At 42.5% G+C, this 12500-nt stretch overlaps 1 protein-coding gene across 2 annotated transcripts in view; it reads right to left on the bottom strand.

The window, feature by feature from the left end:
- The window catches only part of taf1 (TAF1 RNA polymerase II, TATA box binding protein (TBP)-associated factor), a 49778-nt gene that overhangs the window by 13243 nt on the left and 24035 nt on the right, over positions 1–12500 (bottom strand). For both annotated transcript variants that reach the window (XM_037533494.1, XM_037533495.1), the window contains exons 16-26: positions 12290–12394; positions 11859–12059; positions 11095–11236; positions 9281–9411; positions 8880–8960; positions 7139–7288; positions 5834–5953; positions 4190–4365; positions 2174–2406; positions 1005–1212; positions 360–525 (exon numbers count right to left, since the gene is read on the bottom strand). In XM_037533494.1, the coding sequence (XP_037389391.1) occupies positions 360–525; positions 1005–1212; positions 2174–2406; positions 4190–4365; positions 5834–5953; positions 7139–7288; positions 8880–8960; positions 9281–9411; positions 11095–11236; positions 11859–12059; positions 12290–12394 (1713 nt within the window). The remainder of the gene's footprint in view (positions 1–359; positions 526–1004; positions 1213–2173; positions 2407–4189; positions 4366–5833; positions 5954–7138; positions 7289–8879; positions 8961–9280; positions 9412–11094; positions 11237–11858; positions 12060–12289; positions 12395–12500) is intronic.

Below are 12500 nucleotides of genomic sequence, written 5' to 3'. Positions count from 1 at the left end.
AACAACTTGCTTAGTCAGTAATCCACTTTTAAAGGTCAGATCTTTAAAGGGCTCACATTTTACGTTTGTCTTATAACTGATTTTCACACTGAGGTCATAATGTTTTAATGTTTATATGGAAAATTCTTGAAACGAGGCTGAACTGCTCTAGGCTGAACGGGCGGGGCTAACCTGCTCTAGGCTGAACGGGCGGGGCTAACCTGCTCTAGGCTGAACGGGCGGGGCTAACGTGCTCTAGGCTGAACGGGCGGGGCTAACGTGCTCTAGGCTGAAAGAGCTCCTATGGAAATGCATTAATGGCTGTTTTTGTGTGCATGTATGTTGTGTCTGTTTTCTCCTTTGATCCAATGGATCTGCACCTTCAGATCGGGTCTCTCTTTAGCCTTTTTGGGGCGTTTTTCTGGCGGACAGCGGAACTTGTCCTTCTCCTGGTTGCGTTTGAGTCTGCGGAGCTGCTCCTGGATCCTCCGGCGCTCTTTCCTCATCTCCTCCCTGTGCTGCTCATCAAAGAGAGCAAACTTACGACTGCATACGTGCACACACACACACACACACACACACACACACACACACACACACACACACACACACACACACACACGAGAGAAATGTTAGTTTTTAGTCATCGATGGAATTCCTCTAACGTAGAATCAGTTCATCCAAAGCTCTAGTGGAGCTGGACTGGTTTCAGTAGAGGAGGTCCGGTAACGTAATTAGTGTGATTTGACCAGTGGTGGGTATTAACTAGTTACAATTACTCAAGCATGTGTTCTTAGGTAAAATATTGATGGATTTGTACTCTGAACTTTTCAAATCATACTTTTACTTCTATATTCTTAAATAAAGATGGTTTCTTTAAGGGTTCTTCAGTAACTCACGTGAATGTAAACTGTGTTAATGTGATAAAAAACCACTCAACTCATTCAAAGTACTAAACAGAGTAGTCTACAATGGCATATCTGCACGGAAAAGGACAGAATTAAACCCCCTGTACGCAGACTTACATGAACTCGTCGTCTTTGGTGGTGCGGATGCGCAAGTAAGCGTCAATGACAGTCGGTTTACGGACCGTTTCACACCGGACGTATTCTTTACCATCCTCGTCCCGAAAGGTCCTGTAGATCTTCAGCCTCCGCCCCGTCGCTGAGGAGTTCAGACTCGTAACCGAGGAGGCATCGTCGTCTTTGTGAGAGCTGGTGGACTGAGCGCTTGCTACAGTACAAACACACAGAGGGGCATTTGTGAAGGTAAACAGTCAAAACAATTCATTATTACGAGCAATAAATCAAGCTAAACCAGCTCAATCTTAACTAACCAAGAATTTTAAAGAGAGAGTTGGCTAAAAAAAATAGCTAAAGTATTTTAGAGTAGCTAAAAGAGCGTCTGCTAAAGGTTGTAAATGTAAAAACAGCTGCAGCCGTCTGGAAGCCTGAGTTTTGTCTGTAGCAAACAGTAAGCAGTTATTACAACACTAACAGAAGGGCATACATTTCTATAGGTCCAAACTCGATGCATTTATGGGTGAAGCATAATGGATCTACAGGTGATGTACACTGGGTCTGTGGGTGATGCATAAAGGCCGTCGCACACCATTGTTTTTAATGGAGCTCGGTGCTGACAGCAGGTCGACACACGCTGACACACCATGATTTCAAAAACTGCTCAACTTCCCGGTACGTCACAGTGAACCACGTAGCATTTTGTCCTTCATACATTTAATTAAAGCCATATTGAGAACACAGAGCCACAGTATCACATGTGGATCACATGTGGCTTGGAATTTAAAGAGAAAGGCAGCCAGTGTAAAAATGAAGCTCCACCTGGCGTTTTTGGGCATCCCCAACGGCTGTTCTATAGCAGCGCTCTGCTAACTGAATAGCAAGCAACAGGTGATGTATATAGAATCAGCGGGCGATGTGTAAGGGATTTATGGGTGATGTATAGTGGATCTATGAGATGTCTAGAGGTCTATGGTAGAGCGATTGTATAGGGGGTCAATGAGTGATGTACAGGGAGTCTAGGAGACATTGAGCAGGTCTACAGTGGATGCAAAAGGTATCCACGCAGCACCTACATAATGCCTTGTTTTCTATTGTTATAATTTGTGAGGCTACTGGAGATTTCTGACTCATTCCTACGCTCTTCTCTCTCTCTCTCTCTCTGTGTGTCTTACAGAATGCTTTTCGTCTCTCCTTGCGGCTCTTGTCCCGGTCTGACCCATCCTCCCCCAGAAGCATGCGCTGAAGCTCCTTTCGCTCCTCCTCCTCTCTCTCCCGGCTCAGCTGGGAACTCGTCTTTTTGTTTTGCAGCATGTTCTCTATGTTCTTCCCCATCTCCTCAAAATCACTGTCCTCAGCAGAACTGCTGTCTGTGTCTGTCGATAACACCTCAGTAGACTCCAGCACCCTGAGTGAGGGAGAGAGAGAAAGAAAGAAAGAGAGAGAGGGAGAGAGAGAGAGAGAGAGAGAGAGAGAGAGAGAGAGAGAGAGAATGTTTATAAATATTATAAACAAAATGTTGCATGCAAAAAAGTGAAAAGAAAGTACTTTAGTTGCTCTCATAAACTTAAATGCATTATCATTAATTACTGAGCTACCATTAATTCACTGTTCTTCCAGAAGCACATTTGTGAGGTCAGACACTGATGTTGGACGAGAAGGCCTGGCTCACAGTCTCCGTTCTAATTCATCCCAAAGGTGTTCTATGGGGTTGAGGTCAGGACTCTGTGCAGGCCAGTCAAGTTCTTCAACACCAAACTGGCTCATCCACGTCTTTATGGACCTGCTTTGTGCACTGGTGCTCAGTCATGTTGGAACAGGAAGGGGCCGTCCCCAAACTGTTCCCACAAAGTTGGGAGCATGAAATTGTCCAAAATCTCTTGGTGCTGAAGCTTTAAGAGTTCCTTTCACTGGAACTAAGGGGCCGAGCCCAACTCCTGAAAAACAGCCCCACACCATGATCCCCCCTCCACCAAACTTTACACTCGGCACAATGCAGTCAGACAAGTACCGTCTCCTGGCAACCACCAAACCCAGACTCGTCCATCGGATTTCTAGATGGAGAAGCGTGATTGGTCACTCCAGAGAACACGTCTCCACTGCTCTTGAGTCCAGTGACGGCGCTTTACACCACTGCACTCCACGCTTTGCATTGCGCTTGGTGATATAAGGCTTGGATGCAGCTGCTCGGCCATGGAAACCCGTTCCATGAAGCTCTCTACGCTGTTCTTGAGCTGATCTGAAGGCCACATGAAGTTTGGAGGTCTGTAGTGATTGACTCTGCAGAAAGTCGGTGACCTCTGCGCACTATGCCCCTCAGCATCCGCTGACCCCGCTCTGTCATTTTACGTGGTCGACCACTTCGTGGCCGAGCTGCTGTCGTTCCCAATCGCTTCCACTTTGTTATAATCCCACTGACAGTGGACTGTGGAATATTTAGTAGTGAGGAAATTTCACGACTGGACTTGCTGCACAGGTGGCGTCCGATCACGGTACCACGCTGGAATTCACTGAGCTCCTGAGAGCGACCCATTCTTTCACTAATGTCTGTAGAAGCAGTCTGCAGGCCTAGGGGCTCGGCTTTATACACGTGTGGCCATGGAAGTGACTGGAACATCTGAATTCAGTGATTTGGATGGGGGAGTGAAAACTTTTGGCAATATAATATAAGTGGGTTTCAATATGAGGGAGATCTACAGATGACTAATGGGGTCAATGAGATCTACGGAGGATCTGGTTCGGGGTGGGCTGTGGAGAATATGTGAGAAATCTACAGGGGAATCTATGGGTTATATCTAGATGCATCTATAAGGGATTCTGGGGGTGTGAGGAATCAGTGTGATATATAAAGGCTCTGGATGATCTACAGGAAATCTATGGGTGATGTATAATAGATTTATACTGGGTCTATGGGCAATCTGAAAGGATCTGTGACTGCTCTTTAGCCAAATCTTAGGTTGATTTACAGGTAATCATTTGGACATCTATCAGTGATCTATGAAGGTATCTTCATAGTATCTATCAAGGTATCTGTAGGGAATCTGATGGGACCCTATGGATCTGTGGGTGTTAGGATGACCTATGGCTGATCTAAGAAGATCTACGAGAGGGGAGCTATGAGATGCCTATAAATAAAACTACTATTATATTATCATAATAGATTTTTTGAACACACACAAACTCTAACTCACTTGTTCTGCAGGTCGAATATCCTCTGGCACTCCTCCTTATATCTCTCCTGGTGTTCCGCGACAGAGAATCGTGAGCCGCGGGCGAATTTACTCATCGGGCCTTCACCTGAACGAGCCTGTTCAGTGGACATCGTCCTCACCACATCTATCACCTCCCAGCGAGACAGTTTCTTAATCTAAACAAACACAAACATCAAAATTTACATACACAGACATAAACGTGAGTAATGCTGAAACAGCATCAAACAGTAGACAGTGGTTTACTCACTAATCTAACTAAAGTCTTATAGAGGAAACTGCCTCCAAGTGATATGTATTTACTGCTGCTCTGGATATATTCTTACAGAATCAGTGTTTATTTAGGAGAAAAAAAAGCTCTACAATGTCCTATAATATTCATATTACCCTAGCAGGCGCTCTGACAGACTGTAATACACTACAGGAAGCGTAGGGGGCGATACGGCTTCTACTGTTTCATTTAAAAAGCTCTATAATGTTCATATGATCCACACAGTCGCTCTGACAGACTGTAATACACTACAGGAAGCGTAGGGGGCGATACGGCTTCTACTGTTTCATTTAAAAAGCTCTATAATGTTCATATGATCCACACAGTCGCTCTGACAGACTGCAATACACTACAGGAAGCGTAGGGGGCGATACGGCTTCTACTGTTTCATTTAAAAAGCTCTATAATGTTCATATGATCCACACAGTCGCTCTGACAGACTGTAATACACTACAGGAAGCGTAGGGGGCGATACGGCTTCTACTGTTTCATTTAAAAAGCTCTATAATGTTCATATGATCCACACAGTCGCTCTGACAGACTGTAATACACTACAGGAAGCGTAGGGGGCGATACGGCTTCTACTGTTTCATTTAAAAAGCTCTATAATGTTCATATGATCCACACAGTCGCTCTGACAGACTGCAATACACTACAGGAAGCGTAGGGGGCGATACGGCTTCTACTGTTTCATTTAAAAAGCTCTATAATGTTCATATGATCCACACAGTCGCTCTGACAGACTGTAATACACTACAGGAAGCGTAGGGGGCGATACGGCTTCTACTGTTTCATTTAAAAAGCTCTATAATGTTCATATGATCCACACAGTCGCTCTGACAGACTGTAATACACTACAGGAAGCGTAGGGGGCAATATGGCTTCTACTGATTCATTTAAAAAGCTCTATATTGTTCATATGATCCACACAGTCGCTCTTACAGACTGTAATACACTACAGGAAGCGTAGGGGGCGATACGGCTTCTACTGTTTCATTTAAAAAGCTCTATAATGTTCATATGATCCACACAGTCGCTCTGACAGACTGTAATACACTACAGGAAGCGTAGGGGGCGTTACGGCTTCTACTGTTTCATTTAAAAAGCTCTATAATGATCATATGATCCACACAGTCGCTCTGACAGACTGTAATACACTACAGGAAGCGTAGGGGGCGATACGGCTTCTACTGTTTCATTTAAAAAGCTCTATAATGTTCAAAGATTTTAGTATCTGCATGTAAAATAATCGTTACTTGTAGTGTGATGTTTCACTTATTCAGAGGTCCACATGAGGAATTTCTGGAGGAGAAACACATAATGAGTAAGTATTGATCAGTACACCGATTGATCACCTCTTCTTCTGGAACTCCAAACTTGCGCAGGAGCTGTTTGGCATTTTTGAGTGACAAGCGTCTGAGATCGGCATCCGTCCCTGTTACTGTCTTCTTCACAGGCTGAGGCTCACGTTCATCCTGACAAACAAACAAACAGCTTTCATTACTTACCTACTAGAACGAACTGAGAAATTTCAGCATTGCGTTAACCATGTGGCTTTTCAGATTTTATACTTTAAATATAGTAACTAATCATTAATTTATTTTATAGCTGAATGCATTTCATGGTATTTGTTTTATATTTAAATATGTATATGAAACAAAACTAGCATTTGGGGATTTGGAGACCTCCCTGGTAGTAATATGTAATTGCACAGACGTGCAGAAAAACATCTATCGTCAGTGGTGCTTTGGACACCCACAGGCAGGAGAATCTAACTTTTGCAAGTGCACTGAAAAATAATTAAAAATAATTTAAGTATAAATTTAACTCGCTTAATTAGAGTTAGTGAAGGACGCATTGAGGATGTGAGTGAATTATCTACTACTATCATAATTTTATCAGTAAGATGATGATTGAGATCAACTGGCACCTAAACATCGAGCCAGACCTTCTTTTTGAGTGTGTGATGTTTATATGTAAAGATGTATGACGTGGTCTAAGAAAGTCTTTTAAATTATTATTTCAGGCTTTACAGGGTGATTTGCAGTGGTACACAGTCACCATAGTTTAGTGTGTTCTTGTTTCTCCATACTTGGTCAGGCTATTTCTATTAGTTTTTAACTAACTACATAAATAAATAGATAAATAAAATAGTGCTGTTTTAATTATGTTTAAATTGTATATTCTGTATAATTCAAACACATTCAACTGCAAGCAAGAACATTCTTCATGCCCATGAGTAATAACACCTTAATATCTATGGCATATAACCAGTCAAGTTTGCTGCTTTAAAAATATGAAGCATTCCTAATCCAAAGCTGTGGGTGATCTATGGGGATCCACTCGAATATGAGGAGACCTGCAGAGATCTACTGTGGACCTATCTATGAGACAACTACGAGGGATCTATGCAGGATCCCTGGGGCTCTTATAACATGTACGTATGCGGGTTTGTGAACATCTATAAGGGATCTATGAATGACGTGTGCTGGTTGTATGCAGGATGTGTGTGAACTATAGGGAATCTAAATCTTTGGCTGATCCATAGGTAATCTTTAGGGATCTTCAGAGAATCTATATGTAATTTATGGTAAGTATTTGGGGGCTCTATGTAGGATCTATAGAGGTATATGTGCATGAGAACAGGTTTGAGTGTGTACCTTCTGCTGAGTGGGTTTGTTTGGCACTTTAACGTAACTGAAGCCCTCTCCGCAGCCGGTGGGGTCCGCGACCCCCGTGACCTCCAGCAGGCATTTCCCCTTCATCGCGGCGATAAAAGCACGAGTGGTGTTCCACGGAGCCGTACGCACCTACACAAACACACAAAAGCACATCAGAAAAAATATGGAAATGTGTGATTCAGTGCGTTAAATTACACTGATTTAGTACTGAAGGATTACTACGATTCATTTCTTCTTTAGATCAGTGTATTTATAATAATCCAGTAAGTGGAGTACTGTAATCCAGTGCCCTTGTGATAGTACTGTTATTTACTGCAGTGCTAGTACCCTGTTAGATTATTACACTTATAATTCACTGCTCTGAGATTACTGTAATTCAGGACAATGTGACAATAATATAACACCACTTTGAGTACTAAAATTCAGCACTCTGTCAGATTAATGTAATTCCACTGTGGTGGCAGCGGAGTAGCTAACAGTGCAAATAACACACAAGAGTCATTTAAGGTAACGCAAGTGAAAATAAGCCTCCGGCCACGTTGTCAAGTATTTAATGGCCTCATGGTCCACCGCTGTCTACGTCACTATGTTTGTTGCGGTTAGAAACGTCTGACTCTGGACTGCCCTCTAGTGGATGTACTGCTTAAAATCCATGTCGTCCATGCAAGCGACGAATAAAGTATTTATTTTCATACATAAAGGCAGCATGAATCAACCTACACAAAATCATAATTCATTGCTATTAATTCAGTACTCATTTTAGTATTCAGTAAAGTTGGACCCGAATATTCGACTATTCAGCTATTTGTTCGTTGGGCAGGCATTTGCTTTTTAATTTTGGGAATTTTTTTTTTGCCAATTGTAGACTAATCAGGAAAGGCAAACTGCAAACTACTGTACTGTTTGGGGTTCGAGGTTAGAGTCTATAAATAAAGCTTTATTTTTCATTTGCTGAAAACAGCGAGAGGAAACACAGCCTCTCCAGCGCTAACAAATAAAAACACAGCCCTCTGCTCTACTCTGGAAAACCAACCATTCCAACCACATTCAGGATCTTCAACATAAAAGTCCTGATTTGAATGAACCTAAAACAGCCCAATATAAACATCTCTTCTCTTTAATAAACTAAACGGCTGACAGCACAGCGAATACACTTTGTGACAACATCCTTCACAATATTTCTACTTTTTAATCACCTAAATGTGGAAATATAAACCATCTCAGCTCGGGCGCCTGACTTCCCACTTACTCACAGCAGTGAACGTCACGCCAATGCGCTGCTAGACAGCATGCGTTCCTAGTATGGCTGCAAACAGAGCCCCCCGTACTGGATTCTCACTAGGGCCATGATGTTGCCCTTTGTATTTTGAGCTAGACCCCCTCCGTGTAGCAATGGTTAACCCGTACATACACTGTGCTGTTACCCCTATAGCCCACCGCTAAGAGAGGCTAGCAGGCCTGGTAGACAGAGCGAAGCCGCACTGCAGCAGTCTGCGAGGAAAGCAGCGAGCCTGGAGATTTGGATTCTACAGAGAATGAATGAAGCCGTGGACGCGCTTTCAACACGGACGGTGGATTCAGAAAATGGTATATGGGACAGCCCCAGTATTCAGTACTCTGTTTCATTACTGTAATTACGTACTGTCAGTACACTGTAATTTGACATTGCTAGATTACTGTCTTCAGCAACGGTGGTGTTGTGACAGGATCATGCACGGACCTCATCATCAATCTTCATCTGGAACTCCTCCTCATTTTCTTCCTCTGGAGCGAAGAAAGACTTCTCACCATAACCAGCATCCTGTAACACAGGACCACGGGCACGGGCACACACACACACACACACACACACACACACACACACACACACACACACACACACACAATAGCAGAGAGCGAGAGAGAGTGTGTGTTGGTGGAAGACATGATGATATTTTACCATTACAATCATCGGTTACGTAACAGCACACTCTTCTGAGCACACTGTGGATATGAACTAAATCATAAAAAAAAAAATCAAAACATCAATTCTGCATATTTCACAATTTTTCGCATTACAATTTTGTTAATAGGAATAAAGTTCCTCTAACTTTCCACGTCTGTATGTATGTAACCGTGTACCTTCAGTCGCTGTTCTGCCACCAACATGCTGTAATAAGCGCAGCACTGCTCAGGAGAAACTACAGCTCGGATCTCCTCCTCTGTGGGCAACCTGAAATCAGGCTTTAAGACCCACCAGTTAGAGTCCATACCTAACAGAGAGAGAGAGCGAGAGAGCAAGAGAGAGAGTGAGAGAGAGCGAGATAGAGAGCCAGAGAGTTAGAGAGTTAGAGAGTTAGAGAGCGAGAGAGAGAGAGTGAGAGAGAGCGAGAGAGAGCGAGAGAGAGCGAGAGAGCGCGAGAGAGAGCGAGAGAGCGCGAGAGAGAGCGAGAGAGAGCGAGAGAGCGCGAGAGAGCGCGAGCGAGAGAGTTAGAGAGTGAGAGCGAGAGAGTTAGAGAGTGAGAGAGCAAGAGCGAGAGAGAGACAGAGTGAGTGAGAGAGAGAAAGAGAGAGAGAGGAAAGTTCCAAAAATTAAATCAATATTTAAAGGTAATGCTTCTAATTACTAATAAACACCAAGTGAATACATTAAACTCCTGTCTGTTTCTATGTTACGTCTACTGTTCAGTAATCTTCTATTTCCTCCAGCTTTAATTAAAACACATTTTTGTTTATAACAGCGTTAAATAAGTCTTTAACACTGCATCCCAACAACACACCAGCGAGAGACAACAAAACAAAAAACAGGTGCGTTGCTCTGCCTTTGCACCTTAAAATGGATGAGGAGAAACTCGACCCGTGAGAGCCGAGGATCTCTACGACGATTTGGAGAGAAGCTGCCAGAGTGCTGGTGGTTAAAAGTCCGCAGCCGTTTATGTTTCGAACTGGCGCACACCTATGATGATTCCAGTAAAGACGCCCTGAAGGCTTTGTGACGCATTTGGATGCTCGCTCGCTGTGGTGGGGTCTAAGCTTACTGGGACTGAAAGATTTATTGTTTTTAAACTGAAATCACAATTTAAGAAAGTTTTTTACAATTAAACCCTACATTGTCCAAAGTTTGAAGAGTGGAAATTAACCTAGTGACACAGAGCTTGAAAACTGCCTGTAGATGAGTAAGACCAATCAGAGGCAGCCAAACCTTCATGTGTTGTGACATCACAACCACAGCTTACTGGCAGTTTTGTGCGTAAGGCTCAAGCCAGAAAATATGGATATTCTGAACTCCTCTGCCAAAAACAAACAAACTGGACTGATTTTAGATAATAATCATAATTTAAATTTCAGTCACAATATTAATCGCAAAGCCTTGGAATACAAAACAAGGAAAACGAACACCAACATAATGAATCAATACTGGAGAACGCCGATGATTCAGGCCGGCCAGCCTGAGAATCAACAGTAAGAGTCACCTGAACTTCCTGTGCCTTCCCTGTACCAGCTATAATAGTAGTGCTTCCTGTTTCTCTGATCTGCCCTGTCTAACACACACACACACACACACACACACACACACACACACACACACACACACACACACACACACAGTTTCTCCTGGCCTTCCTGTCCTGTTTAAATCATTAGTTATATTGGTAGTTATAGCAAAATACATATAAATATATACATGTAAATATAACACAAAGCAATATATTACACAACATTACACACAGAAAACACAGACGTGTATGTTAAAGCACTTGTCCTGCTATTCTACTGTGTGGATCACACTTCCCATAAATGGAAGAGTATATAGCAGTACATGACATTATGCTGGTCCTCACGACAAATGTCTCACTTTTTTTTTGAAAAATAAAAATGGGAAATAGAATAGAAATCAAGCAACGCAGGGACAAGTGTGTGTGTGTACACACGAGTGCATACATCTGTGTGTTTACCTGTGCGTTTAAAGTCTGCGCAGAGTTTGAGGCGCTTGCGGATGCTGCTCTCCGAGTGAGACGGAAAAGCTTTCTTTATATCCTCCATCCGGATACGTCTCGGTCGATCCTTACTCTTCCAGAACAGTCTGTATATAAACACCTACAGACGGACACAAAAAACTTCAGCACATTAAATGATAAAGATTCCAGTGCAACACTGATATGTGCACATCATTTAAACCCCATATACCATTTAAAACAGTACAAAGACACCATATCAGATGTTGAACCTGAGGAAATGTTTTGTTTATTGAAAAATATTTGCCCATTTTAAATTTGATGCCAACAACTCGTTCCAAAAAAGCTGGGACGGGGCAACAAAAGACTGGCAAAATTGTGTAATGCTAAAAAACACACATACAGCGGTAAACGTCCCTGGAACGTGGTGTTGGCAACTCAAAAATGGGCAAATATTTTTCACAAAACAATGACATTTCTCAGTCTCAACATTTGATGTCGTCTCTGTAGTATATAGTGTTTTGTAATGTAAAGACATTTTTGTGCAGTGAAATGATATTTTGTGAATCGTTTATGTAGTAAAGCTTATTTTTGAGGAGAAATACATTCGTGAAATAAATGTTTTTTGTAAAAAACCAGAATGCAAAACTAGATAACTCCAGTCACAACTTCATTACTGTTCATCACTCTCATCATAGGACCATTACATATCTGGAAAATGTGTTGAGTGAGTGACTCAGTAAGTGTGTGTGTGTGTGTGTTACCTGTAGGAAGTCTCGGATGTGTGTGTTGGCGCGTTTGGAGTTGGGTCCTGGCACCTCGTACAGCGGGCACTCCTGCCCAACCACAAATATGTCTAAGACCTCCCGAATAAAGTAGCCCTGCCTGGTGCGGATGATCAGGAAATCTGTCTCCGGCATCTTGTGCAGGTAGATCGGAGTTCGGAACAGGTTATTCTCGAAGGCCTAACAAATAAGCACAGAAATAACACATTTTAATAACACAACAGCAAATATATATATATTCTTTGTTTTCTAGCAGCTTTAATTAACCGAAACTGGAACGATAAAAATGAAAGGAAATATTAAAACATTTGAGGAAAAGTACAAATCAGAACCCAAAACTATAAAATTACTTAAAAACACAGTGATTAAAAGAGCCATTAAGAATTCAAGTGTAGGTGTGTGTGTTTTACCTGCAGGAGCTGTCCGGGGTGGAGTGAGCCCAGGAAAGGTGAGGTATGGCAGTACACCGTTTCTCCATACTTGCAGTCTGGAGCACCTGGATCTTTACCCGGCTTCTACAGAGACACAGAGAAACACAACCCCAAAAACATGAGCAATCGACAAAACTGATCTCAGCAAATTTATCCAGAATGAATCATAAATCATGCAGAGGAACAAGTG

This window comes from Pygocentrus nattereri, chromosome 23 (genome assembly GCF_015220715.1).
Source record: "Pygocentrus nattereri isolate fPygNat1 chromosome 23, fPygNat1.pri, whole genome shotgun sequence".
NCBI lineage: Eukaryota > Metazoa > Chordata > Actinopteri > Characiformes > Serrasalmidae > Pygocentrus > Pygocentrus nattereri.
Note: the sequence above shows the minus strand (reverse complement) of the source record. Positions and strands in the feature narration are given on the sequence as shown.